At 55.6% G+C, this 26827-nt stretch overlaps 6 protein-coding genes across 9 annotated transcripts; 4 read left to right on the top strand and 2 right to left on the bottom strand.

Annotated features, from left to right (window-relative positions):
- Positions 1–1694: 1694 nt before the first annotated feature.
- On the bottom strand, positions 1695–13082 carry SHISA5 (shisa family member 5). Of its 2 annotated transcripts, none has more exons than XM_052678734.1 (4): positions 12958–13082; positions 6242–6357; positions 5036–5254; positions 1695–4045 (listed from the first exon to the last, which is right to left on the bottom strand). In XM_052678734.1, the coding sequence occupies exons 1-4, from the start codon at positions 12966–12968 to the stop codon at positions 3966–3968; spliced, it is 426 nt and encodes a 141-aa protein (XP_052534694.1). In that variant the 5' UTR covers positions 12969–13082; the 3' UTR covers positions 1695–3965. The 2 variants fall into 2 exon arrangements, with proteins under 2 accessions (XP_052534694.1, XP_052534693.1); XM_052678733.1 differs by lacking the exon at positions 12958–13082 and adding an exon at positions 9133–11026.
- Positions 13083–13527: 445 nt separating this feature from the next.
- Positions 13528–16046, bottom strand: LOC128078641 (PHD finger protein 7-like). The gene is given in 8 exon segments (XM_052679029.1): positions 13528–13907; positions 14045–14163; positions 14316–14429; positions 14650–14829; positions 14831–15010; positions 15198–15322; positions 15751–15842; positions 16004–16046. Coding segments are annotated over 8 exon segments (1182 nt in total). The 3' UTR covers positions 13528–13578.
- A 2056-nt stretch (positions 16047–18102) lies between these two features.
- On the top strand, positions 18103–19304 carry NAA80 (N-alpha-acetyltransferase 80, NatH catalytic subunit). The gene is made up of 2 exons (XM_052678816.1): positions 18103–18189; positions 18579–19304. The coding sequence occupies exon 2, from the start codon at positions 18587–18589 to the stop codon at positions 19283–19285; it is 699 nt and encodes a 232-aa protein (XP_052534776.1). The 5' UTR covers positions 18103–18189; positions 18579–18586; the 3' UTR covers positions 19286–19304.
- A 445-nt stretch (positions 19305–19749) lies between these two features.
- Positions 19750–21244, top strand: HYAL3 (hyaluronidase 3). 2 transcript variants are annotated; one of them, XM_052678815.1, is made up of 3 exons: positions 19750–20629; positions 20699–20788; positions 20893–21244. In XM_052678815.1, exons 1-3 carry the CDS (start codon positions 19763–19765, stop codon positions 21229–21231), a joined length of 1296 nt encoding a protein of 431 aa, XP_052534775.1. In that variant the 5' UTR covers positions 19750–19762; the 3' UTR covers positions 21232–21244. The 2 variants fall into 2 exon arrangements, with proteins under 2 accessions (XP_052534775.1, XP_052534774.1); XM_052678814.1 differs by having other exon boundaries at positions 19750–20788.
- Positions 21245–21579: 335 nt separating this feature from the next.
- Positions 21580–23653, top strand: LSMEM2 (leucine rich single-pass membrane protein 2). 2 transcript variants are annotated; one of them, XM_052678819.1, is made up of 4 exons: positions 21580–21678; positions 22598–22738; positions 22816–23004; positions 23093–23653. In XM_052678819.1, the coding sequence occupies exons 1-4, from the start codon at positions 21657–21659 to the stop codon at positions 23218–23220; spliced, it is 480 nt and encodes a 159-aa protein (XP_052534779.1). In that variant the 5' UTR covers positions 21580–21656; the 3' UTR covers positions 23221–23653. The 2 variants fall into 2 exon arrangements, with proteins under 2 accessions (XP_052534779.1, XP_052534778.1); XM_052678818.1 differs by lacking the exon at positions 21580–21678 and having other exon boundaries at positions 21709–22738.
- Positions 23654–24715: 1062 nt separating this feature from the next.
- On the top strand, positions 24716–26784 carry LOC128078417 (2'-5'-oligoadenylate synthase 1-like). Its single transcript, XM_052678591.1, has 6 exons — positions 24716–24939; positions 25018–25309; positions 25409–25584; positions 25664–25902; positions 25980–26115; positions 26195–26784. Exons 1-6 carry the CDS (start codon positions 24751–24753, stop codon positions 26714–26716), a joined length of 1554 nt encoding a protein of 517 aa, XP_052534551.1. The 5' UTR covers positions 24716–24750; the 3' UTR covers positions 26717–26784.
- The last annotated feature ends 43 nt before the right edge of the window (positions 26785–26827 follow it).

Here is a 26827-nt window from a genome sequence, read left to right as displayed (position 1 = left end):
CAGAACAGGAACGTATGTTGGTGTTGTAAGGGCACGAATCGGGGTGTCAGAGTTGATTTCACACCTTGAGCTGTTCTTCAGTGAAACACAAGAAGTGCGTCGCTCAAGAACGTATCAGCTTAGCGCTGCTCTTTGTTCAGTTTTATTGTCCAGCACAGCAAACCTCTGCCATTCCACAGCCAGCAGGATGCTTTCGCCTTCCCAGAGCCAGAGCCTGGATCCGTTATCCAAGCAACAACTGTGGAAGACACCTTTCACCTTCAGCGTTCCTTCAGCGCCTACCTATGAGCTGATGCAGTTCCTGCAATGCATGCTACTAACAGTGAGGCCCAGCAGTCATCAGAGGACAAGAGCAGCCCCAAGCCATTTGCTAAAGCAGACCTAACAAGCAATCAGACATGCCTAGATTTGATAGCAAGTTTCCATACTTGAAGAAAAACAGGATCTAACGGCTCATTTGGCAAAAACTACTTCATTTTTCCCTTTCTGTGTGTCCAGCTCTTCCGTCCAACCCTGCCATGGCTTTTAAGATGCACGCCAACGTTTGTTCTGGAACAGTTTGAGCTGTAACGTAAGGAGCTGCTGATTACAAGCTCTGGAAGCAAACAGCAGTGCTCCTCACCTAACCCTGGGCTCTCCAGCTTTCAGTTCACTATTTTGCTCTGCTATACATTTTGCTTCAGGTTTAGAGGGTGAAGCTATCCGTTATGCTCTCGGTGATGGTTAGAGGGGATCGGGACGTTTCAGACAAAGCAGCAGCTCTGCTCTCAGAGCCATGCACACCTCCTTCCTGCAAACAGCACCAGGATGTCACTTCTCAGTTTCATCCGTATGGCACAGATGCAGCTACTAAATAATCTGTGGGAGAGGAAAGACAGCTAACCCTAACCCAAGCATCAGAAATAACTGCAATTCAGGGTTAGAATTAATGTTTGGGCTACAAAACTCATCTGTTTTCTAGTTTAGGTTCTGAACTAAACTAGGTTTAGGTTTTTAGGGAGCATGTATTTTGGTTTCTGTCATCGTTTAACTAACAGAAACCCTGTTAAGAAAATGTGAAGTAAGAATATATATATATGTATGTACATTTACATCCTTCTTAAGAAACTTAGCTAACGATTCAAGGCCATCACGACTACCAATACCAACCACTTCAGTATTACTTGGTGTCTTAATGAAAGCACCCTTGGCCTGCCCAAAGCAAGTATTTTCAACTGAAGGACTAATAAGTCAGCATTAATGCTTTCAAAAGCATTTTTGAATGATTTAGAATACATAAAACCATCAGCTACGATGCTTTCACATGGACCAGGAAGCATCACTCATCACATGCCAATGTGGAGCAGTTGAAAAACGAGGCACAGCGTTCAGCAGAAGCCAACGTGCATGAGAAAGGTATCAGACTTTGATCCAGAAACGTCCACAGCTTCTCAGGGATCTTGGAATTGGTCAGTGTGTTCAGCGTCAGGAGTTGAGGTCAGAAGCAACTCTTTCAGATCACCTTTGAAGAACTCTGTCAGAATATCATCCAGGAGCTCGCACCACCCTTCCTGTGCTGTGCCATGTAGCTGCCATTGGATTTCAAACCCCGTTACCAAAAAGTGATACTCACAATACATGCTTGATGTCAGACACAATTAAAATGTAACTTAAATAGCACTCGGACAGGCTAAGAAAACAAAAGTGATAGAATATATTTCAAACACTGCATTTATTACAAAGGTGCAAAGAGTTTATGCCATTTCTTTTGAAGACTTAGGTTTAAACTACAAACAACATACAAAGCTAGTGTACAGTATGTAATAAAGTCAACGATTCTCTAGTAAATTCCATAGGACAGAGTACTGTACTGTATTGAATTCCACAGAACCAAAGGCACTTTCAGAATTAAAAAAGAATTGGACTCCATGTTTAAAATGGGAATTCCCACTTTAATGGTGGGCAACTGGTGGCATGTGAAGACATTGGTTACTGGGACTAAAGCATGAGCAGTGCCTGAAACACAATGTACGGGCCAGGTTCTCCATCATTTATCTAACTGCCACATCTGCTTAACCATAAGAGAAGAAGTTTAATTGGATTGCACCACGGTAATAAAATTTGGTCCTACACCACATGGTTGGCATTGATTTATACATTAAGCCAAAACCTGATTAAGTCTTCCAGTTCTGAAGCGAGGAAAGCAGGCCGTTTTCTCTTCCGACATCCAGTTTTGTAACAGTGACACTACAATCATTAACACGTGCAGAACTGCTTTCTCTTTTCACTTGGACACAGCTATCATCACCATATGTTTGCTGGAGGAAAGCTGTAAGTTTTCATGCTCCTTAAGCCTGTCCCTCTCCTCCTCCCACCTCCCCCCATCCATCCGTACGCCGACCAACCAAGCTGCTGGAGTCTCTGCTGTCCTGCATGAACAAACACACGTGGGAAGTTCTTCTGCAGAAAAGGGATTGCTTCTGCAGCTCCTTGGTGCCCTCCCCCCCCAGTTATCCCTGATCCTCCGCATGGGAATCGCTGCCCATTTTTGGGTGTTCTCACAGAACTCCTAGCAGTGTAAGGAAGCACTGCCTGATTTTTTGGCTTGCAGGGCAGGGAAGAGGAGGGACATGAGGATCTAAGGCATGCCTGCTGTGCGAGTGCCTCTTGGCACCACATCATGCTATTAACTCCAGCACAGGGCTGTAACAGAGGGACGTGGCTTGTTGTGAATACTGACACTAAAAAACTTTGTTCAGGCTTGTCCTGAAATGCCCTGAAGACTTTTTTTTTTTTCTTCATCATTGGAATAACCTAGAAAACAGACCCAAAAATCGGTTAGAGAAGGCTGCCTCTGACAGCAGCAGCTTCCACCATCCTATGAGGTAAAACAGCATGGTTGGTTATTCAAGTTCACAATTTTTCAAACAGAAATACACCCCAAATGTAACGTCATGGGACAAGTGGTTTGAAGGCTGCTCCAAGTACAACAGCGTGCGAAATTACACATCACTTCACTCGTTACAGCGCAGTGAGGGACGGCATGGTCTGCACCCAGCTCCACAAGGAACGACACGCATTTCAATGCAGGAAGAAACAGCATCAGAGAAGGCGCTAAGGAAACCACGATTTGTTCCCAAATAAACCAAATAAAACCAAAATAAATCCCCTCACTGTGGCAAAACACCGCCGACAGTCATTTCTGCTCAATGGATGGCGATGGCGCTACCCTATTTCCTCCATTGTACTCAACAACGTGTGACTATTCAGCAAACCAAGCTTTTGTCCAATATTTTTTAATGAAGAACCCCCCCCAGGTTTTCAGCTTTTGACCTGTTTGTTCTAAGGAATGGCAGAAGGTTTGGTTCTATTGTCAATTTCTAGCTATAAACTAAAACAGCCTGAGAAAACACCCAACAAAGGCAGTTTGCAAGCCTTAAAATTGGGAAATAAAACAAGGAAGTGACCAACTCATGCTACTCAGCACAGAATAACGCAACTCGTCAACACAACCGGACACGGCTCTCTGCTCTCACCACAGGCAGACGTGTTCCAAGAAAGGCTCCCTTTTAAGTGATGGATGAAATGTGTCAGGTTGGAGCTGCCCTCATTAGAGCAACCCTAAAACAAGCAGAACATCTTCACCCAGCTTCTCAGAGATTATGCTTTTATGATTCTGTGCAAGAGATCGCTACAGCTCTGGGTGTTTGACACAGCTCACGGAGGACCATTCCTTTCTACCACCCTTCAAAATTATTGCACGAGAAATTTATTGTGGTTCTTACTTCTGCAGCACCCCTTCTGCGTTCTGAACACAATCTCTTTTCGTATTTACTTGAGGTATAAATGAACAACTCCTGCCAGAAGTACTGAAAGCGCTTAAAAACAAAGAAGATACGGAGGTAACGTTCACTTTACTTAGACAAAAGATTGCTGTCTTCCAGGATAACATAGTGCAGCTGCACGGGGCACGGTGGCAGAGCTGTTCAGTAGGTGGGCTTCTGAGGATCCACGTACGCAGGGTTGTACGGGGGCTGGCTGATGGGGTACGGTGCTCCAGCACCAGCTGCAAAAGCAAAGCACAGGAAAAGCAGGCTTGTGAAGCTCAGAATTCTCCATCTAACATGACAACTTCGGCAGAAATGCACAAGCAACGGGAGGAACCTGACAGTACGTGGAGAAGTGAAAATAAACCACTGGGCAGAAGAAGAAGGAGCACCTTAGGATTCCTTCAGCAGTACGACTGTGTCAACAACTTCACTGCCAAGCTATAGTTGATTTTAAGAAGCAGCCCACCACCACCAGGCAGGCTAAAGGCTGAAGAGTGTGGCCCAAACCACAAAAGCAGCACTCAGACAACATCCTCACTTTCTGGCACTCTGGGCCAAGCTGCTCCGAGGCAGCACTTCATGAGGTCTGCCAAGCAGCACGAGGTGCTTCAGATAACGCAGCGCCTGCTCACACTGCCAGGACACACAAACATGGCCGTGAGCTGCTCATCTTGCAAGCTGAGTGGGTTTGGCTCCTGTGTGACACGGCAGGTGTTCTCCCTCCTGCACGTGACCTAATTAAAGGCTGCCCCTTGCCTAATAGACGAGGAAAATAACGGAAAAGCTGTCTTTTCAGACTGGCAATATGGATGATCATTAAGGTCATTTCCAACCCAGCTCCATCATTCAGTGATTCTAGTTTTGGCCTCTGAATAGCTGGGAGCCAAGTGCAGAGAACAGCTATTACCAGCACAAGGCAGAATCAGCAGCAGCAAGGCTACATGAATGCCATGCTATGAAAGAAGAAAAGCAGAAGGAAAAACAAATTGCCAGCCATCAACAAAGTTGTCTGAAGGTGGTGAGTCTGGATATTCTCTCTATAAAAATAACGATTGATAAAATGCAGATACTAGCAAAAGCCACCTGCGTACGGGTTAACCTTCAGAATTAGACTCTGTTATGTGTTAACTGGGCTTCGATTTCAACAGGAAATTTCAACTGAATTATTAAAACATTCTGCTTCTACTCTACATTACTAAAACATCCTGCTACCCAAACATTCTTACCTGCCACTGTTTCATGGTAGGCCGGGGGTCCTGGCGGCTGCGTGGGATAGGGGGGAGGATACTGAGCAGGGTAGGGAGCGACCGGCATCCCCGGCTGCGGCTGGATGGCCACGGGCTGGTATCCCTGGTACGGAGCTGTGGGGTAGCTGGCAGGCACTCCGTGCGCCTGTGGGTACGGCGCGTGAACCACCGTTGTGGCGGTCGTGGTGGTCACAACAGCTACAAACAACCAAAGGAGCGTGGTTAGAGGTGGTGGCTCCCGGTGGCTCGCCGGCGCAGCGCGGCAGTAATGTAAAAGCACGCTCTCCTTCCTGAAATTCTTCTCTTCCTCTAAAATCTGGGACAGTTTCATTTTCGAAGCTCCACAGCAGTTCTAGAGATTCTCTCTGAATATCCTTCCATTGAGCTAAGTGGAAGCAGAGCTCACACGAACCAGGAGAGCAGCCGGTTTACCTCCTTGGTTCTCAGCCACGAAGACCAAAGAAATCTCTCCTTGGACTGAACCCTGCAGCCAAGTGATCCACCATTTGGTACAAGACTGGAAAAACTACCTAATGTAGAAAATGCTTTGTTTTAAAGGATAAAGGTGCTACAGATCTCCCTCTGCAGACAAGACGCCAAATGAGCTTCCTTTCACATGCACTCTGCATGCTAACACATCTATGCCTCTCTGAACAGTCAGAAAGGCAAATCAACATCAATTTCAGGAAGGGAGGACAGTGGGTTATTGGTTCATCTCTCTCATTGCAGCACAGCACTTTCTACTGAACTGCACGTGACCTTCACCTTAATTCTACAATTACAAACGTTCAAGGCTCCACTCCTTGCACAGGGAACAACAAACCAATCCTCTTGTTTTACTCGATTTCAGCCTTGTCATAAACACGCTCACTGCTTCTGTGACTGCATGCAAGATAATCTCAGCTATACTCTTACTAAATACTCTCATTAATACTTTAATTAAGACAACTTCCCATTAGTGCTTCCCTTCAAAATGCTCATTTTAAAGTTTGATCTCAGAGGACGAAGACGGTATTTTAAGCAACTTAAAGGCTTGCTTTTCATGTTTACCTACTGCCACTCTTATAGCACAGCAGTAAGAAAATATTACTGCGTTGTTTTCCCTTTCTATGGGAATAGAATCTTCCAGAAAAAAATGTTCAAAGCTGCGAAGGATGAGAGGTATATAAACACAGAGGTACTTACGCTGCGGTCTTCGGCATGCTTTGTACAGGCAGCAACACGAGCAAGTGAGGCACAGAATTATAGTAATGACAATCACTGCAAAAACGATCACTCCAATCGCAACAAGGGTTCCAAAACTGCAAGAGAAATGCCAGCACAAGCAGTAAGTCTCACTCATCTGACCACCATCCACCCAGCTCCCCGCAGCTACTGCACTGCCTGCCTCCCTGTGCTGTTTATCACACAGGATGAGCACATGCAGTGCTCAGCACCAAGCCTACGTTGCTCTTCTTGTTGGTACTGTTGGTCTCGCTGTTGGTCCTGTTGGTCTCTGGCTACGTGACTTCCTGAAAGACCTCTTTTTGGAAATGCAGTGTCTAGGCAATAGTACGTCTTTCTGGGGGTCAAATAATGAAATGAAAGGCAAAACAGTGGGATCTACGACCTCTGAAGTGTCAGTTCATGTGATTTGTTTGCTATGCCTGAGATAACTGAAGTCTTTCTTTCATGGTGGCCAGAGTCTCCTGCATTTTTTATTTCATATGGAATGCATCAGGCAGCAGTTTTGGAAACAATAGCAGGAAACTGCTCTTAATGAAGAAAACACACTAAAATAACCAATGGAGAGCTGTTGCAACATCCATCCTGGTTTTGTTTCTTCATAGACATTTTGGCTACAGAACTCTCTAGTTTTCTTCCTGTTCAGCCTCCTCTTAACATCTTCAAACAAAATGGCATCTCCAGGGCCCCAGCAATTTTTGCTTGGCTACCAACCAGACATTCAGCGTGAAAAGCATTTCTGGCTGCAAATCACACCAGCAGGTTATACCTCTGACACTAAAAGAAGAAAGCAAAAGCAACCCACTCCGTGCCCAGCCAAAATTCACTAGAGCTCACCTCACTGCCCTGGAGAAACCCAACTCTCTGTGAGCCAACACTGAGCCTAAGAGTTGACAAACAGAGTAGGTTCAATCTAAAATGCGTGTTTCTCCCCAGTAAAGGTCCCACCACTTTTTCTCCCCCTATTTCTACAGGAGCTTGAAGAATGCAACCAGAACAATCATTTTATTAGTGACTGAATGTGTATTATCCCTCACAATTTTTTGCATGGATTTTGTGATGTACTAATCGTAGCATTATGGCTTTCCTTGTGCTGCCCCAGCTCTGCGCCTGCAGTCTGCTCACTGTAACTGCATTTCCACATCAAACAGGAAGCAGGAACTGCTGCAGCCTTCTGAAGTCACTGAGACAGCATCAGAAACACTGCCAAGAAAGCAAACAGATAACTGCAACACAGCTGCACAAACACGGAGATGCACACATGCCTTGTCAGCTTTATTTGCGCTTCATAGAATTACAGAACAGCTTAGGTTGGATGGGACCTTAGCCATCATCAAGAGATTCTTCCTCTGGCTCTTCTCAGCTAAGGAGGAAAAGGCCTTTTTTGGTAGTGAATGATGCCAAGGAAAAAAGATTCCCTTGCCAAAGAAAGAGATGACAAACAAGATGGATGCTTCACTTCTGCAGCCAATGAACCTTTCTGAACTTCACCAAGGGCTGGGCATCATCTCAACAGATCTGAGAAACTGAGAAGACCACGTGGAGAGAGACCTACCCATCACACATAAACAGCACAGCAGGAACCCTGCACGGTCTGGTTCATCTTTCAGGACCAAATTCAGCTCTGTTACAAGAGAGCTAACAGAACCAGCTGGCAGCCAGCAGATAAGCACAGGTCGCTCTGAAGCACAGGCTCCTCTGGCTTATTGGTAACAAACCTCTCTCCTCTCCTTGCCTGTTTACTCCCTCTAAGAAGGAATGAGGTGATAACGAAGCTCAGGGAAACAAACCAACCACCACATCCTTGCTTTCACCGAGTTCTTAGAAACGCTCGGTGCATTCTTACCACCTGTCTGCAGCTTTGCTAAAACGACACGACAGCTGCACGATGACATTCTGCATGCATTTTCAAAGGAACTGAATGGAAACACGCATTACGAGCACAGGTGTGCCAGGTTTGCACGTGTGAGCACTGTGATTCTGCAGACTGTGTGCTTACTACAGGCCAAAATTATAAGCTTTCAAGAACAGCCAGGGAGCAAAACACAGGCATGAGTTAGTTCATGAGTGTGCACGGCGGGATTGCTGCTGGTGTCTCTGTCACTGACCTTGCAGCAGCAGCAGAACTTCCCTGCTGCCAGGCTGGGCTGCTGTGAGCTCAGCTCTTGAAAGAGCAGAAGGCACTGAGACAGGAAAATGAACCCGTATGTGTGCTGAACTTGTACACTGCAACAGCACTGCTGCAACGACACCCCATCAACACCGGAGCTCTTCATAAATACACTTTTCCCTTCTGTTTTCTACTGCTGGTTCTGGCAATTCTTCTGACGTATCTTAACGGTGCACCTGACTGTAATAATATCTGTTCTTTTTCTGCCAAAGGACTGCTGACCTGAGCATCTCCCAGCACACATCTGCTGGCAATGTCACCATGCAGAGTACGTAATGATTACAGACCCACGGGGCTCCCACGGGTAAAACTACTGAACAAAGCACAGGAAGGCTTCAGAAGAAGATAGAAGGTGGAACCCAAGAGAGGCCCAAACAGCTCTGTTTGAGCTCTAGGAGATGGGATACTCCACACACTGTACAAAGCCTCTTGCTGTGTGCTAGCTCCAGAAAGTCTGTACCCCTCTCTGCTAAGAAACCACTGCTTTGTTTGCTTTCAACTCATGAACTCTTCTGAAAGGTCTCTGAAAGTATTAGAAAAACAAACCATTCATGCTAAGTAACTGCTCTCCTGCCTCGTACATGAAAACGAACAAAGGACTGCAGCTTAAAGACACCTCCTGGGTGGTTCAACAAACAAAAAACCCAAACCAAACAACAGCCAAACCACGAATTCACCTTACCCCATGGATCCTGCACACAGATGTTGCAGTGCAGGAATGGAAGCAGAGTGCTCTGCTGGTGTCCCGCTCTGAAGGCAAGTTTTCAGTCCTGCATGATATACCATCATCTCTGCATAAACCACATGCTTACAAACAGCTTGAGCTTATTCACTGCCATTTCCTGCTTCTCTCTCCTCACATAATAAAAGCTAACTTTAGCCAAGAATTTAACTGAAGACAAAAGACAAGCCTGCCAGCAGTTTTATCGCCGCAGCACAAACTGCGAGTTCCCATAGGATCCATAGAAATTAAATATGAAGAGAGGACTCCCTTGTCCTGTCACCTCGCTCCCCTTCTACTCCTCTTCTCCTGCATTTGGAAAGCTCTAAGTCATCATGTCCTCAGCACACCCTGCAGACTCATCTTACCTTTAAGGTACACTGATAATCACACATGAGTTTACATGAAGGGAGAGAGGTGATGAGCGCCTGATTCCCCCCTTTGGGTACTGAATGAGACACGAGTGACAGCTTAAAAAGGAACCACCAAACCCCGGATCCAAAAGGTTCGCAGATGATTCTCAAGGCAGCCCTTCCATATTGGAGGCCTCAACCATACACGTGAACCAGAAGGAAGCGTGAAATGCTCTGAACGCATTTAAGGCCTGAGGAAATATTCGAGGTTCAACTCCAGTAACATTTTTAGAACTTTTCAGTCACTCGAATCCCTAAAATTGCCACATTTTGTAAGCCCTGTTGTAAAGGAAGTCACTGTAGCATGAGCTGCTGCCATGAATGCATTTTTGCCCAGGTCTGCTGGCTGAAGTGCCATGAGAACTGTGTTCCAGCAGGGTCAACACTGCTGCAGGCAAACCCACCGACCTTCAGCACCAAAGTGCCCACAAGCTGTATGAAATTCCTGCTCCTACAGACCATAAACGCATTGCAGCTTGATGTTTGACTTGCCAAACACCCTGAAACCGCCATCAGAGGAAGTTCAAACTGGCTTCCCTAACCACAGAACGCAGCTCTGGTGGGGAATGGACACATGAATCATGTCATCCCCGTTACAAAAGATGGAAGCACACTGTTGGGACTGGAGCAAAGTCTACATGAGATACATTAATGAGCCCATACAAGGAACTGCTTCTTAGCCTTCCTCTGGTCTGGAGCTGCAGAACCCCTCCCTGTCTGAGGGCTCCTCCACCTGTGTTTGCTCTGACAGTCTCTTGCTGAGATAAGCTGTGTCTGAATGCAAGCCATATGGAAAGGGCTCTGCAGGGAGGAGAAAAACAGTACAGCACAGCGTTGCTGTATTTTTTTACCATGCCTACAGAGGATGCATATGGTTAAAAACATCTAAATTGAGAGACAGCAAATTAGCATAATTGCATCTTCCACAGTTAGAACTGCTGAGTTTCTGGGATGCTTAGCAGGCTGTCATTTCAAACAAGGGTGGGCAGAAGAACGTGGATTTTCTCAGTTCCAGAGAAGAACCACGTTGCAAGGCAGCACCCAGATCAGGAGCAAGCACAAGTCCATGAGAATGTCCCAGTGTCCTGTCCCTGCTGACCGAGGCTTCCCAGAAGGCTGCTGCTCCCTTTTCTCATCGCAGAAGGATGCACAGCCTTTCCTCAGGCATCACTGTATCCGTTACACCATCAGCTGTAATTTCAAGGCAGTAATTCATTTAGGAACAGAATCCAATTAACTGCGCACAACGGTAATCTCGTTTGTGTTTTGGTTTAGAATGACTGATTATCAGCTGTGCCAACTACAATATTTGCCTCTGTGACTCTGACAGAGATGTTCTGAAACACCCAGCCTCGTTACCAACCCAAACACTGTGCTAATCCAGTTGGAAAGGAATAGAAAGTGAAACACCTTCAGTGTATTCACTAACAGTGGGGGTTGTAAAGATGGCATGTGGGCATTGTGTGTGTGTGGAACAAGTGGCAGATTGAACAAATTTAATGACTGCACTTTGACCTAACAGCTTCAAATAATCTTTAAGAATTAACCAGCGACAGAAAGCATACGAATCCAAGTTAACGCTGACTTGTCTGTACAAAATGCTTAATTTGCTTTTAAGTGCAGTCCTGTGGGAAGCACAGTGCTTCCAAGCACTTGAAAGTATGTCATTACGGCACTGCCAAGGAATGCTATTTATTGCCTCAATAAACAACCACAAGGTGACTGCAGGATGTTACACGCTTGTGTTTGGGACCGCACCGGGCTGCCAGAGCGCCGTGCCCTCCTGCCTCAGCGCTACCTGGAGCTCAGCATTAAACACCGACGGACAGCAATGAAAAGAAACCTACTGACAACTGATGCTTCACCAGAGTTTCCCAAAGACCTCCGAATAAGCACTGCAAAAAGAGCAAGAGCACGAGCGGATGAGAACTCCCAGCTGGACAGGACACGGGAAGGCTGCGCTGCCGGCCGACACAGCCCGGCCCTCGCACACTGCCGCAGGATCAGAGCATCGCTGCCGCAGGTCCTCCCGGCCCGATGAGGAGCCCGTGCGGCTGTGCCAAACCCTCCCAGAGCTGGAAGGCGCCGATAAAGCCCGATCTATGAGCGATCTATGAGCGATAGCCGGAGCAGTAACTTGAGTAGGAACAGAGGCGGTGCAAAAATGAGGAACTGAATGCTTTCTGAGCCTTAAGGCGGTATCGTGTGGAAACAATCCTTCCCCCTCCCCCCTCCTCTGAAGGGCAGTGTCCAAGCTGGTATTTGCACAGGATGCCCAAGCTGCTTCCTGTCATCTCCCCTCCTGCTTAAACCGCCGAAGGAGTGAGCCGTGCCCATCCCGCTGGGGACACAAAGGGACGTCTCGGCTGACATCAGCCCTTCTGCACAGCGAAGCATTAAACAAACCCCGTCGCTGGGAAGAAACTTGTGTTTAAGAGAACCCGGCACGGAGCTGCAGGGTGGAGCGCACCTCACCGGCAGGAACCGGAGACAACTCCGCAGGGACACAGCTCGCTTCTTACGTAAGAAGACACACTGGGCGGTGTGAAACAGACGGGAAAGCTTCCAGTGACTGCGGGAAGGGCACAGGAAGCGCTCCCGGGCTCCATTCCTGATGTGGAAACCCCTTCGCTCATGGAACCCAACGCCATGAGTCACGGGGGATGCGGTTTCCCTCTGCAATCATCCTCAGGGTGGTTTTCCAAAAGCAGTATTACTGCGAATGTGGAACTATTTTTGTTTTTAATGAAAGCGGCATAACCGAGGAGAGGCTCGGTGCTGAGCTCGGTGCGCTTTGCACAACGCACCGGTACTGCAAAGCCGCGAGGCAACTGAAAGAAAGCAGCAGCTCGATCGAGTCCCACCCGCCCATTTTCTCAAGGCGAACCAACAACGACTCTCTTTTCAGGCAATGCAAGGCGGGCAAAAAATCCCATTACGGCACCTCAGCTCCGCTTCCCGTGTTTTGTCATTCAAAAACGCGGATCCCTCTAACAAATCCCCAAAAGCGAAGGGCTGGTTTGGTTTGCTCGGTGATCTTCCTGCTTCTTAAAAGCTCGTCCGTACGGGAAAACACAGACCTCCCAGAATCTTCCTCTTTCCTTCCTCCAACACACCCAATCCCGCAGGCCGAAGATGGGAAGCCGATTTGCTTTTTTTTTCTCCCCCTTTCTCTCCCCCCAAACCCTCCCCAAGCCTCATTTCAGCTACACACGCGGCAGGAACGAACCGAACGCGGCACGCAGCCCGAGAGGATGGAGCAGCGCTCCGCGGAGCCCCGCGCCCCGTCCTCCCGAGCGCTCCGCGCAGCTCCGCGCCGCCCGCAGGCCCCGCGCCGCCCCCCGCAACCCCCGCGGCCCCCAGCCCCGCTCACCCCATGCTCATCGCCGCCGCACGCTCGCCCCACGCCAGCCGCGTCACGCCGCCTGCCCGCCCCTCGCAGGGCGGGACTGACTCGGCAGCCGGCGGGGCTGGTTCGCCTCGGGGACGGCGGGGGGTTTGCCGTGTGATAGGAGCTGCCGAAGGTTACTAATGAAAGGTCAATGATGTTTCGAGTATTTGGTTAGATGATGGCAGTCCGGCTATCAGGCGCTAGAGAGCTGTCTTGGCCGCGGTCTGGGCAAGGTGCCGCCAAGCCCAGTAGGGAAGGCGACCCCGTGGTCCCAGCCCGTAACGCCGCCTGCCTTGGGAAAGGCAGAGAAGAGCGAAACCGGGAAAGGCGCGTGGGATGCCCCAGCTTCGTTGTGATGGCCGCTGGGGCCCGGGGGCAGCACGGGGGGCTTGTGCGCGGCTGCTCCCGTCACTGGGGCCGGCGGTGGGGAATCGCGTTCTGACGTTGGATCCAGGATGGCTGTGCAGGACGTGGCTGCCTTGAGTCGGGAAAGGCAGAGAAGAACCAAACTGACAGTGGCATGATGGAATTCTGTTTTATTGTGATGGACTATGGATGACTTTGGATAGCAATTGGAGCTTGCATGCAGCAGCTCCCTCAACATCAGTGGGGCCGGCGGTTGATGTTCTGGGCCCGACGTGGAACCCGGGAGCGGCTTCGCCCCCGGGCTGGCCGTCGCCGCCTGGACCGGCTCCTGCGGCGTCTTTGGGGCTGGCTGTTGTTATCTGCAGCCCGATGTTCCAGAGGCGAGCGGCTTCGAGTCCGGGCCCGCTGTGTCTGCCTGGAGAGCAGCTCAGGCACCTGGGAATTGTGATCTGGTTGGTTGGTGGTGCCAGAGCTGCTGTTGTCCTGTCCTATGGGGCCTTGGGATGGCCCCAGTCCCTGCTGGCTGATGGTGTTGGGGCCAGCAGTGTCCAAATTGGTGCTGGAAGCTGTAAGGGGAGACAGGAAGGTGAGCGGGACACATCTCCAGCCCTGCAGTGGGACAGGGTCCCATTCCTCATGGGTGAAAGGGATTTGAGCAAAACCTCGCCTGGCCCCAGCCCAGCCACACACGTTTGCCTCTTACCGGTGCCCTCTCCAGCACAGGCGTTGCACTCCCAGCTGGTTGTGCTGTCGCTCAAGTTGGAGCAGCACCGGTGAGTGCCTTGTGCGGCACAGGAGCTGCAGAGGAGCAGCTGCCAGGGCCTGGGGAAACAAACGGGTTGTGGCCGTGAGGACAAAGTGAGCTGAGCCAGGGAGCGCCGGCACAGCTCTGGTGCTCAGTTTGTGCTCTCTCCCAGCCTGTGGTGAGGCTGCGATCCCACGCCGAGCCCCAGAGGGCTGCTGAGGGAACTCACCCGACTCTCTCTGCCTGCTCCCTGCCACCGGGGTAACGGCAGTCACTGGCATCACAGCGCCGGTGCCTGACTCCAAGAGACATGTAGGCATCGCTGTCCTCCCACGCTGGTTGTCTGTTAGTGAAGGGAGGGAATGTGATGAGCACCCACTCCCCCTGGAGTAAAGGATGACCCTGGCCATCCCTGCTTTTCCACCCCAACCATGTGTCCAGTTTCTCTGTGAAGCTGAGGCCAATGCTCACAGGCAGCAAAGAGCCAGGCCTGCTGGGGCCATCCCTGGGCAGGCACAGCTCTTGTGTACTCGCATCTTGAGAGCAAGCTCAAGTATACAAACCTATTTGGGATTCGGATCCCCATGGTGAGCATGTCTATCAGAAACAGGTCTGAGTCTCTGCACAGAGGACACTGGAAGCAGTGAAGCCCAGTGTTCAGGGCCATTCCCTGCAACAGAAATATAAGCAGTGTGAGCGTGAGCTGGGTCTGGTGCTGCTGAGTACCTGCTGTGCCTGCTGGGCAAGGGGAGGGCGCCTACCTGGATGCAGGCCCGGTGGAACCAGGCATGTCGGCAGGCTGGGCACACCATGGTGCTGTAAGACCTGCTGTCCCCCACGGGCTCCATGCAGATGATGCAGGTTGTGTCCTGCATTGGTGTTGCCTCCACTGCATGCCGTGGGATGTGCTCCCTGCAGAAGGACCTGTGGGAAGATAGATGGGAGGGATGGGCAAGGTGAGAAGTGCTGCGAGGAGGGCAGAGGAACAGAAAGGAGCCCCAGGCCTTGGCTCTGGCTCTGTCAGGCTGCTGGGAGTTGTCATGGTGAGGTGTCTTTGGCTGGTGCTGAAGCAGGGCTTGGAGGCTCGCAGGCGATGCCTGGCAGCCCTTACCTGTACTCTTCAAAGTACTGGGTGATGCATTCACCCTCTGAGGCGCAGGGGAGATGGAAGCTGCGGTCACAGCCCATCTCTGCACAGTTGATGGTGGCCCCCCTCTTGCCACAGATGAAGCAGAGCTGTAAAGACCAGAGCATTTCTCATCAGCTGCAGGCTCAGGGCCTACGCAGCGGGCCCCGCAGCTCTGTGCAGGGCACGGGATGGGGGCAGGGCTGGCTGGCACTCTGCAGAGCTGCCTGCTGAACAGGGCTGGTCTGCAAGAGCAGGGATTTCTCTTGGGGCTGGCTGGAAGGGCTGGGATTGCTTTCCCTGGACCAGGCTAAGCTCTCCATGCCCCTCCTGGCACCAAGCTCCTTGTTCCTGTCCGGTGCTCACCATCTGCTCTGCCTGTCTCACTGTGCGTATGAGGTGTTGACTGCAGTTATTCGCATCATCATCTTTTTTGTGGATGTTGGAAAATATCTGTATGGCAGAAGAACATGACCTTGTTATGGCAGAAAGGAGGCATCGTTTGGAGGATGGTGGAAGGAGCCACGAGGAAACTCACCCAGCAAAATGCATGGAAATATATCCCATCCACCACAATTTGGCGCCCATAGATGTCTGGTTGAGCATCTGCCTGACCACAGAGCACGCATGCTGGAGAGGAGAGAGGAACAGCAGTGAATGGCTTGCACGGCCAGGTGCCCTGGGGGCTGTCCCAGGGGCTGCTGTGTGCCGGCCGTGCCAGCTGAGGGGCAGGGCTGGTGGCTGAGGAGAGGAAGGGGCACTGCAGGCCCAGCAGTGTACGTTGCTCTCACCTGGCTCTGCTGAGCCAGCAGCCTCCTGCGTCTCCTCGGACATCGTGTGCACAAACGGCGAGCACTCGCAGAGTGTCTGTCCCAGCAAAACCAGGCTTTCTCCTCCGCGTGACAACCTAGGGGAGAAGCGGGACGAGGCTGAGTTCTCAGCTCCGGCCCCGAGCGCTGGGGAACCCTCCTCCCTGGGCAGCCTCAGGCAGCCCCTTCCTCCCTGCTCACCTCACCAGGTCGCACTGAGCTCCGCCTGAGCCCCGCAGCCTTGGCTCTGTTCTGCACCCCCTGGGTCACAGTGGCCGTTCTGTGCCACCCTCTGTGATGCCATCACATCTCACAGGGGCTGAGGGAACCCAGGCCTTGCAGCCAGTGCCAGCCTGGTGCTGGCCATGCAGCAGGCAGGAAGGATGGCCTCCCTCTGCCTGCTGGCGATGCTCCCCATGCCAGAGATCACAGCCCAGGAGCCACATGAGGCCACCCCCACCCCTCCACCCCCAGTGTGTTCCCACCTTCTCCATGGCGCTGTGGTGGACGCTCACAGGCAACAAAGGTCCAGGCCTTCGAGGCACTCCCTCGGCAGGAACCACTGCGGTGTGCCCTGGTGTCAAAGCAGGCAGAAGGACACCAACCCGAGGGGGTCACATCCCCATGGAGGGCAGGGCCTGGTGTTGCTGAGCTCCTGCAGGAGAGGGGTGGGCTTCTCCCCTGGCAGTGAACAATGACGGTTCCTCTGAGCCACCTGTTCTCCAGGCTTAAGATTCCCAGTTCCCTCAGCCACCCCTCATACGACTTGCGGAATTGAATGGTAGACCTTTTAATACATTAATTTATCCTTCGCATCTTTGTCGTTTTCATTTGCAGTGCGGTGGGAACATGTCCCAGTGCTCCCAAAGCCAAGTGATTCCCACCCTCGGGCTGGCCATCTTCAGGAAAGAGAGGCGCCAACAGGCACACAACTCCCTTTGTGTCTTCTTTGAACAGCACCACGGCTGTGTCATACATAAAAACTGTGCTTCTCTGCTACGGCCAGGGAGGAAAGGGAAGGAGAACTCCCTGCCTGGACCCTCAGCTCCAGCTGAGAGCTCCCCATTGCTTCAGCCCCTGAGCAATCCTGCTCCGTGGAGAAAAAGCTCAGACAGGAGTTATTCCTTTGCTTATCACACACGCACACACAAAATAAAATAAAATAAATAAATAAATAAGCAAGTTGCTTTATTTTTATTTTTATTTTTTAGCTAAAACCAGCCCTCTGAGGGATGGTAGGATTATTCTGTGACTGTTTGCTGAAGTCATGATGTGGCACCAAAGCCACCTGGCCCATATCTGTCGTGAGTGCTGCCCGCGGAGCTGGGGCTGGGATGAACTTTGCCTTTGGTGGAAAGATGCACAGAACGGCTTGGAAGTGGATGGGGGACGGCCATTTCCATGAGCTCACCCTGCTCATCCTCCCCTCTGCTCTGCTGCTGTCCCCATGGCCCTTCACCATTGCCCTTGTGGGCTATGATGGCAGCACACTGCATACCACACAAGGGCAGGCTGGAAAACTGAAACCCCTTTTGAGGTTTGTGTGATTAAAAGCACTGTGAAGATGGCTGCAACACAAGAGAAGGAAAACTGGAATTGGGAATGGTGCCTTGGGCTCCCCGTGCTGCTAGGAGCATGCATTCCACACTGCCCACTCTAACCCTAGCCCCCAACCCAACCCTAACACTAAAACTCACCCTAAATCTCACCCTAACCCTGACCCTAAATCTTACCCTAACCCTGATCCTAAATCTCACCCTAACCCTGATCCTAAATCTCACCCTAACCCTGACCCAAAATCTCACCCTAACCCTGACCCTAAATCTCACCCTAACCCTGACCCTAAATCTTACCCTAACCCTGACCCTAAATCTCGCCCTAACCCTGACCCAAAATCTCACCCTAACCCTGACCCTAAATCTCACCCTAACCCTGACCCTAAATCTCACCCTAACCCTGACCCTAAATCTTACCCTAACCCTGACCCTAAATCTCACCCTAACCCTGATCCTTCTCCCCGGCCCCTTCCTCAGAACTAGATGGGAACTTTTTACGCGCGCCCTCCGTCCACCAGGGGGCGCTGTGTGTGCGGGAAGGTGCGCTCGGTGCGCGGGGCGGAGCGATAGGCGGGGCGCGGACCGGACCCGCGCGGGACGGAGCGGGAGAGGGTGAGCGACGGGGCCGGGCCGCGCCGGGTGGGCGGTGGAGCGCGGGGCGGCGCCGGGGGGTGGCGGCGGTGGTGCCGTGCGGAGCCGCGCGGTGCGAGCTGGACCGGCCGCGGGGCAGCGGAGAGGAGAGCGGGGAGTGCGGGGCGGGTTGCTCAACCCACGGGCCGTTGGCAGCGGGGTTCCTCTTTGAGTGCGGCTTCGCCTTCGAGCGGCAACGGTGGGAGGTGGGGCTTAACGAGTGCCTAAGGAGGGGACGGCGCCACATGGCACGGCACGGCACGGCTGTCACTTTGCTGGCCAGGAAGCTGCTACTGTGCTGTGCCCGTTGGAGTGATGGTAGTGACATCGCAGCACAGGTGCTGAGCTATTACTTCTCGCTCTCCCTGCAGTGAGAAGAATGAGCCCCGTGCCGGAGGAGCTCAGCCTGGTGCCCCTGCATCAGCACCCCGAGCTGCTGGAGGCCTGTGCCGAGCTGCTGGCTGAGGAGTGGGGCAAGAGCCGGGCGCTGCGGCTGCATGCTCTGCAGCGCTCCTCTGATGCCTTCCCCACCTGCCTGGCACTGCTGCGGGCGCCAGCCCCTGCTGAGCCCACCTGCCCCCGTTGCCTGGTGGGACACGTCCGGCTGTCGCGCGTGGCTGGGCAGCCTAATGGCCTCTTTGTGGAGAGCGTGGTGGTGGCACGGGCACTGCGGGGCAGAGGCTACGGGCGGCAGCTGATGGAGGCCACCGAGCGTTACGCCCGGACCCGTGGCTTCCGCTGCCTGCACCTCAGCACTCATGACAAGCAGCAGTTCTATGCCCACCTGGGCTTCGTCCCGGCTGAGCCGGTGCAGATCGTGCCCTTCCTCAGCCCTGCCATGCCTGCTGCGGCGCTGCGGGCCTTCGCTGTACCTCCCAGCCCCACCGCTGCCACCCCAGTGGTGCCTGCAGCCTCCCAGCCCCCCTTGCCACCTCCCACCATCCCCCCCCCACCCCCTCTGCCACCCTCATCCCGAGCAGGGGGAGGCCCAGCTGAGGACGGTGGGCAGAACCCGCAGGAGAGCCCCCACCGTGATACCAGGGGGCTGCCCATCTTCTGGATGAAGAAGGATATCTGAGGCCTCTGGGCACAGCTGGTGATTAAAAGCGAGCGCGGGCAGAGTGCCTGGTGCTGTTCTTCTGGGCCAGCTCCGACAACCAGACCTGGGGTTGAGGAGAATGGGGACAAGGGAAAGGGTGGCCATGCCTCAGGCACAAACCTGGCTGCTGCTGTGAGAGGCCCCAGAATGGGAGTGGGAAGGTCAGGGAAGCGTCTCCCCTTGAGCTGGGATCAGTGCTGTCTTTGCTGTGTCATGCAGCCACCTAATCCCCAGCTGGCGGCAGGCACAGGGCAGCAGCATGCAGCCCTCCTCCCCTTACCCATGCGTGACGGGCTGGGGGCTCAACCTAGCCACCAAACGGGGACAAAGTGCCCCTGCTCGGAACCGGGCTGGGAGCCAGGAAGGTCACTGAGGCGCCGGGCAGGACGCAGCTCTGGGCTCTGAGATTTTGGGTACCCACCTGCTGCTCTCTCCCCACAGGCAGTGCCCCTGGGCATGGGGCCGGTGCTGGCGCTGTGGGCCTGGCTGGTGCTGGGGACCGCCGGCGGGGAGAGCCCTGTGCCCACAGCCCTGGCAGGCGGGCAGCCCTTCGCCGTGCTTTGGAACATCCCCAGCGGCCGCTGCCAGCGCCGCTTTGGCGTGGGGCTGCCCCTGGCCGACTACGGCATCGTGGAGAACCAGGGCGGCCGCTTTGCAGGGCAGAACATCACCATCTTCTACAAGAACAAGTTTGGGCTGTACCCCTACATCTCCCCGCAGGGTGTCCCGCACAACGGGGGCATCCCACAGCAGGCACCGCTCCGGGCCCACCTGGCGCGGGTTGCGGGCGACGTGCAGCTGCACCTGCGCCCCACGTTCAGCGGCCTGGCTGTGGTGGACTGGGAGGAGTGGCGGCCGCTGTGGGCCCGCAACTGGGGTCCAAAGCGCGTCTACCAGCTGGCCTCGCAGCGATGGGCGCAGAAGCGGGGCGGGGGGCGGCGGCAGGCCCGGCGGGCCTTCGAGCGGGCAGCGCGGGCGCTGATGGAGCAGACGCTGCTGCTGGGTCGCAGCCTGCGCCCGGCGGGACTCTGGGGCTTCTACCGCTTCCCCGACTGCTTCAACGGCAACTGGGCCAAGGTGGCCAACTACACGGGGCGCTGCCGGCCGGCCGAAGTGCGGCGCAACGACCGCCTGCACTGGCTGTGGGCCGCCTCGGCCGCGCTGTACCCCAGCATCTACCTGCCGCCGCTGCTGCCGCCCGGCCTGCGCCGTCGCTACGTGCACCACCGGCTGAGCGAGGCTCTGCGCCTGGCCGCCGGCCGCCTGCCCGTCGTGGCCTACTCACGGCTCTCCTACCGCCGCTCGCCCCGCTTCCTGGAGCCGGTAAGGCCGGGGGGTGGTGCTCGGTGTCCTGGCCTGTCCACCCGGCCACACGGCCCCCTGTCCTTGCAGGCTGACCTGGAGCACACCATCGGGGAGAGCGCGGCACTGGGGACGGCCGGAGTGGTGCTGTGGGGTGACATGTCGTACTCCCAGTCAGCTGTGAGTGTGGCCAACGCTACCCCACCAGAGCCGAACGCTGACAGGCTCAGGAGGTGCCTCGGGGTGCCCCGTGGGGCCGCTCCTCATGGCTGCCTCCCCCCTAGGAGAGCTGCAGCAGCCTTCGCCACTACCTCGTGTCCACCCTGGGGCCGTATGTGGCCAACGTGACAGCAGCCGCGCGGGCGTGCAGCTTGGAGCAGTGCCACGGGCATGGGCGCTGTGTGCGGCGGCAGCCCCAGGAGCTGAGCATCCTGCTGCACCTGGGTGTGGGCTCCTGGGCACCGTTCCGCTGCCACTGCTACAACGGCTGGGCTGGCCAGGACTGCGTGCAGCCGGAGCCGCAGAGCCCTGCCGCCTGCCCCACGCTCACCCATGGCCTCTACGGCCACCATGGCCCCCAGACCCCTGACACCTGCCCACGGCGCAGCAGCTGGGGCTGGTGAGCAGAGCTGGGGGCTGCTGTGCCAGCACCGGTTTGTCCCGTGCTCATTAATTTAAATAAACCATCCTGCTGCAGCTACATGGTCCTCACGGGCAAAACTGAGGGGAGCCTCGAGGTCAGATAATACACAAGGAACCCCTGGTATGGCTTAGGAGGGAACAGACCCGTGTTTCGGTTTCCCTATCTCAGCTGTGCCTCGTGCCCAGGGAAAGGTGCATGAAGGGCCCTGAGCTCTGCCCTCCCTCCGCCACGCTGGCACCATGCTCCCTGCGGCTGCTGGGCCCCCCTCCCACGGCTATTTTTATCCCCCCAAACACATTTCATCCTGTCCTATTTTAAGCTGAGCAGTTGGCGCACTAGGAGCCCAGCGCCCGGTTCCCGGGGGCCCCAGATTGCCTGGCTGCCCAGGGGAGCGGGGCCGGGGACATGCCCAGGGAGGCTGCAGAAGGTAGGCAGCAGTGAGGGGTGTGGGTCCCTGGCACCCGGGGCAGCTGTGCCACTGGGGCTGTTCAGTGGCTATGGCTAAACGCTGCCCACCCTACAGGGATGCCAGCCCAGGGAGGGAAGGGGTGCAGAGCGCTGCGGGACGGAGGGGACAGCGGCTGGCACAGCACCGCAGGCTGCAGAGGGGCAGGCTGTGGGGGCAGCCTGCAGTGAGGAGTTTGACCCACAGTGCCTGCAGGGTGCTTTGGGGGGCCTGGGAGCCCCCAGCCCCAAAGGGCGCTGACCTGGTGCACACCAGCCCCTTGGAGCCCTGTGGCCCCAGCACAGCACCAGCCCTGACCCTGGGTGGGGGCACAAGGCCATCAGCCCTGCCCACTGCTCACCACCGTGCAAACGCCATGAAAAAGTCCCCTCGCTCTGCCCCAATTGCTTCCTGAAACAGTGCTGAGTGAGCTGGAGCCCTGCATGCTGCTCTCCCCATCCTCTGGGCATATATCACTGCAGCACAGGGCACTGGACCAGCATGGGACCCTCTCCTCCCTCTGTGCAGCCCCGAGCTCTGCAGCACAGTGCCATGGGTACTGCCAACCCAGGTGACAGCCAGGGGCTGCTTGAATCCACAGGCTCAAGGTGGCCCCAGATACTCTGGGACAGGAGCACTTTCCCACCCTGCGTGACTGCCAGCTGCACTAACGAGGCTCTGGGAGTGCAGCCACAAGGCTCCTGCTAACTGCTTCGATGACAGCGCGCGGCGGCTGGGGGATGGCCAGCGCTGGTCTGGCCCCACTCTGCAAGCAGCAGTCCTGTGCACTGGGTTGGCACCAGGGCTGGCATTGCTCCTGGGAGTGGTCATTGTAGCCGGGGGCCTCCGGTCACCTCAGGAGTACCTGAGATGCACTCACCCCTTTCCTTGCTCCCTGCAGATGGTGTGGGAAGGGCAGAGGGCACCGTGCCAGCAGAGCCCGCTGACTCCGATGGAATGGACCCCGGAGCCATCAGCCTGCACCCCGTGGCGTCCATCAGTGACCTGCACTGGGCCTCCGCTGGGCACAAGGGCACAGAAGGTGACAAGAACAGGGCGAGGGGCTGCGGAACAGGGGGCTGAGGGCAGGCGCTGACCCCCTTATCCCTGCTGCTGCAGGGAATGGCCCGACTCCATCCAGTGCCCGGCTGCACCGAGCGCCCCGCGGTCCCCCGCACCTGCCCACGCTGCGCCCCGTGCCGCCTCCAACCACGTGCCCCTGCCCCGGGCACTCCTTCTTCCTCGCTCTGCTGGGCTTCCTGGCGCTGGCCAGCCTGGTCCTGGCCACGCTGGCCATCTACCTGAGCGGTACGTGGCTGTGGGTTGGGTGGTGGGAGGTGGCAATGTCTGAGGACAGCCGACAGCCGGTCCCCGCCATGCCCCATGCTCCCCACAGTGCTGCAGAGCCAGTCGGTGCAGGCGCTGGCCCAGTGGCTGGAGAGCCAGGAGGACGCCATGCGCCAGCTGCGGGCGGCCAGCGGGCAGCTCTGGGCTCACCTCAATGCCAGCGCCCAGCGCCGCTGAGCCGCCCCACGGAGCAGCCCCACACGGATCGCCCCATCCCCGGGACGCACGGGGGCAACCCTGGCCTCGCCACGCTGCTGAAGAAAGGGAAGGGCTGCGAGGATGGGCACCTGCCCCAGCAGGAGGCACCCTCCCATCACTGTATCATTACCTCCTGCCGTTGAGGCTTAGGAAGTCGCCAACACAACCACGTTCCCAAGTGCCTGCCGCTGCTCCCCCAGCGCACGGCGGTGCCAGGATGGCCCTGGGAGGCACAGAGCACCGAGGTCGGCCCCGTGGACTGTGCCACGTTTGGGCAGCCAGGGGCCATAGCAGACAGCTGGCATGGCACAGAGCGCGACGGCAGCCTCTGCCTCTCCTGTTACCCTATTTTTGGTTAAAAAAATAAAAACAAGGGAGCAGCCCCCAGTGGGGCAGCCCCAGGCATTAAATACTCCACTGTACATATATGCTGTTGGTAGACAATGTTCTGAGCTGGGCACAAGGCAGCTCTGTCTTGATGGCATGAGTCCTCCTGCCAACTCCTCCTTCCTGTCCCCATCCTCGTCCCATCTCTAACTCCATCCCTGTCCCCTTCAATGACTCATCCCTGCCCCATCCCTGCTGTACCCACACTTACCCCCAGCTGTGGCACTGCCCCGTTCTGTCTCTGTCCCCATTCCTGTCCATGCTCTGTGCTCAGCTCCATGCTATTCCTGTCCCACTTCTGTCCCCATCCCACAGTGCTTCATCCCTGCCCCATCCCTGTCCACCCATGTATCCATCCCGATGTCTAGCTGTGTCCCCAGCTCCATCCCACCCCTGTTCCATCCCCAGCTCCATTTGTGCCCCATCCCTATACACCTATTTCTCAGCTCTGTCCCCAACCATTCCACTTCTGTCCCCATTCCTGTCTCTATCCCATTTCTGTTTCCATCTCAATTCCTATTCTGTCTCCATCTGTTTCATTTTCATTCACGTTCCCATCCCATTGTTGTCTCCATCCCTGTCCCCATTTTTGTCCCCATCCCTATCCCTACCCTGTTACGCTTTTGTCTCCATCTCTGTTTCACTTCTGTCTCCATCTCTGTCCCCATCCCTTTCTCCATCCCCGTCCCCATCCCTTTCCCCATCCCTATCCCCTTCCCGCACCCCCCCACCCGTCGCTGTTGCTTTTCCCCGCCCATTCCCCGCACTTTCGTTTCCAGCGGCCGCTCCTGGTATCAGAACCGAAACTGACGCAGAACCGAAACCGTCGCCAGAACCGAAACCGAAAGGGTGGCCGCCGAGTCACCGTCCCTGCGTTCCCAGCTGCGGGGACACGTTCGGCGCCCCGTGCCGGCTGCGGGGTGACCGCATCCCGGGGTCCCGGGAGATGGGGACCATGGTCCCCAAAGCGGCGGCAGCGCGAGGAGCTCCCAGGGGTGCCCCGGGGGAACGGCGGGGGGAGGGCGAGAAAGGGGGGTGGCCGAGGGGCGGGACCACCCGGCTGGGGGCGGAGACCTCGGGGTTTAAAGCTGCGGCGGGCGGCGTCGGGGCGCAGTGAGCGGGATGGAGCTGGGTGTGAGGTTGGCGATGGGGCTGGAGAGCGTGAGCCAGCGCCAGCTGGAGGGCTGGGTGGCCGCCCATCTGCAGCCCAGCCCGGAATTCAGCACGGCGGTGAGGCAGACGGTGAAGGACATCTGCGACTTCCTCAAGGAGCGCTGCTTCGAGGGCATCCGCGTACTCAAGACCGTCAAGGTGCCCGCAGCCCCCCGCCGCCCTGCGCCTGGGGTGGGGGCCGGGGGCCGGGGGCTGAGCCGTGCCGTGTCCCCGCAGGGCGGCTCGGCGGGGAAGGGCACGGCGCTGCGCAACAACTCGGATGCCGATGTGGTGCTCTTCGTCAACTGCTTCTCCAGCTACCAGGAGCAGGAGGAGCAGCGGGGCCGCATCCTCGCCATCATCGAGAGGCGGCTCTACATGTGTCCCCCGGCGTCGTCCAGTGTCAGAATCAGCACTCCGTGCTACAAGGACAGCCGGGACAGACCGCGCTCGCTCAGCCTCACCCTCTCCTCCTACACCTCCGGCGAGTCCATCGACGTCGACATCCTGCCTGCCTACGATGTGCTGGGTAGGATGGGGCACGGGGTGGGATGGGGGCTCAGGGTGGGGGCCATCTGTTGGGCTGTGGGATGCAGGACGGGGCTCAAGGTGCCTCTCACCTTTATAGGGCAGGTGATTGAGGATGCCCGCCCAGACCCCGAGGTCTATGTGAAGCTGTTGGCCACGCGCTGTGGCCCCGGCGATTTCTCCCCCAGCTTCACAGAACTGCAGAAGAACTTTGTGAAGTGGCGCCCTGCTAAGCTGAAGGACCTGGTGCGCCTGGTCAAGCACTGGTACAAGCAAGTGAGTGGGGTTACTTGGCTGCTCTGTGCCCCCACAGGCACCTCAGAGCCCCACCAGCTGCCCACTCGTGTGCCCCCAGGTGCTGAAGCCGCAGTACCCCAACGCTAAGCTGCCCCCCAAGTATGCGCTGGAGCTGCTGACCATCTATGCCTGGGAGGAGGGCACAGGCAGGGAGGACTTCAGCATGGCAGAGGGCTTCTGCACTGTGCTGGAGCTGCTTGGCCGGTACCAGGACATCTGTATTTACTGGGAGAAGTACTATTCCCTGCAGGATGAAAGGATCGGTGCCTACCTGAAGAAGCAGCTGTGCCAGCCCCGGTAAGGAGCGTGTCCCCATCCTACTGCTGTGCTCCAGGGGCTGTGCCCTGATGGCAGGACCCTCTCTGTGCCTACAGCCCTGTCATCCTGGATCCTGCTGACCCCACTGGCATCCTGGGCCAAGACAAGAGCTGGGACTTGGTGGCCACGGAAGCTGCCCGGAGCCGTCATTCGCTGCCCTGCGTCAGTGCTACCCGCTCCTGGGATGTGCAGGTAGGGCTGCTCACACGGCAGCACTGTGGTCCCACCTGTTCCCCTATGGCTATAACCCACCTGCCGTGTGTCCCCACAGCCTGCCCGATCTGTGACGGTGCAAGTGAAGCAGTTGCAGGGCATCAGCCTGAGCAGGAAAGTCAGACCCAGCACCCAAGTCTGGGAGCTGAAAGGGGAGATAGAGAAGGAGTGGGGCATCCCCCGCTACCAGCAGCGCCTGGCCCTGCAGCAGAACTTCAGCAACTGCCCCAGTGTGCTGCAGGATGGGGACAGCCTGGCCACCCACGGCCTCTTCTACGACGTCACGTTGCTGCTGCTGCACACGGAGCCCCAGGAGATGGATGTCCTGGTGAAGGACAGCAACAACAAGACCACTGTCTACACCGTACGGCCCAGCGACACCGTGCGGCAGCTGAAGCAGCAGATCTGTGCACGGCAGGGCCTGGCTGTGGAGCAGCAGCGCCTGACCTACGAGACCAGGGAGCTGGAGAACCACCACAGGCTGGAGCACTACGGCGTGCAGCCCCGCAGCACCATCTACCTGCTGCTGCGGCTGCGGGGTGGTGCGGGACCCCTTCCCCGATGGTTTGTGCCCTCCTGAGCTACCCTAATCCCCAGCCTGCAGCCCTGCCCCAAGCCTGGGAATAAAACCTGTGAAACATTCTCGTACTGTTGGGGGTGTGGAGTGGATCGGGGGGACCTGAACACCAGG

This window comes from Tympanuchus pallidicinctus, unplaced genomic scaffold (assembly GCF_026119805.1).
Source record: "Tympanuchus pallidicinctus isolate F22 unplaced genomic scaffold, pur_lepc_1.0 scaffold17, whole genome shotgun sequence".
Lineage (NCBI taxonomy): Eukaryota > Metazoa > Chordata > Aves > Galliformes > Phasianidae > Tympanuchus > Tympanuchus pallidicinctus.
This window is presented reverse-complemented; position numbering and strand designations above follow the sequence as displayed.

Bases quoted from the DNA above. Each gene is read 5' to 3' on its own strand.
- HYAL3 (XM_052678814.1), top strand. From the start codon at position 19,763: ATGGGGCCGGTGCTGGCGCTGTGGGCCTGGCTGGTGCTGGGGACCGCC. The intron at 20,789-20,892 runs GTGAGTGTGGCC...CCTCCCCCCTAG, and splicing joins TGTCGTACTCCCAGTCAGCT to GAGAGCTGCAGCAGCCTTCG.
- LSMEM2 (XM_052678818.1), top strand. From the start codon at position 22,567: ATGCACTCACCCCTTTCCTTGCTCCCTGCAGATGGTGTGGGAAGGGCA. The intron at 22,739-22,815 runs GTGACAAGAACA...CTGCTGCTGCAG, and splicing joins TGGGCACAAGGGCACAGAAG to GGAATGGCCCGACTCCATCC. The intron at 23,005-23,092 runs GTACGTGGCTGT...TGCTCCCCACAG, and splicing joins GCTGGCCATCTACCTGAGCG to TGCTGCAGAGCCAGTCGGTG.
- SHISA5 (XM_052678733.1), bottom strand. From the start codon at position 9,239: ATGATGGTATATCATGCAGGACTGAAAACTTGCCTTCAGAGCGGGACA. The intron at 6,358-9,132 runs GTAAGGTGAATT...TTTCTCTTGCAG, and splicing joins CTGTGTGCAGGATCCATGGG to TTTTGGAACCCTTGTTGCGA. The intron at 4,046-5,035 runs GTAAGAATGTTT...TTGCTTTTGCAG, and splicing joins CTACCATGAAACAGTGGCAG to CTGGTGCTGGAGCACCGTAC.
- NAA80 (XM_052678816.1), top strand. From the start codon at position 18,587: ATGAGCCCCGTGCCGGAGGAGCTCAGCCTGGTGCCCCTGCATCAGCAC.
- LOC128078417 (XM_052678591.1), top strand. From the start codon at position 24,751: ATGGAGCTGGGTGTGAGGTTGGCGATGGGGCTGGAGAGCGTGAGCCAG. The intron at 25,310-25,408 runs GTAGGATGGGGC...TCACCTTTATAG, and splicing joins GCCTGCCTACGATGTGCTGG to GGCAGGTGATTGAGGATGCC. The intron at 25,903-25,979 runs GTAAGGAGCGTG...CTGTGCCTACAG, and splicing joins AAGCAGCTGTGCCAGCCCCG to CCCTGTCATCCTGGATCCTG.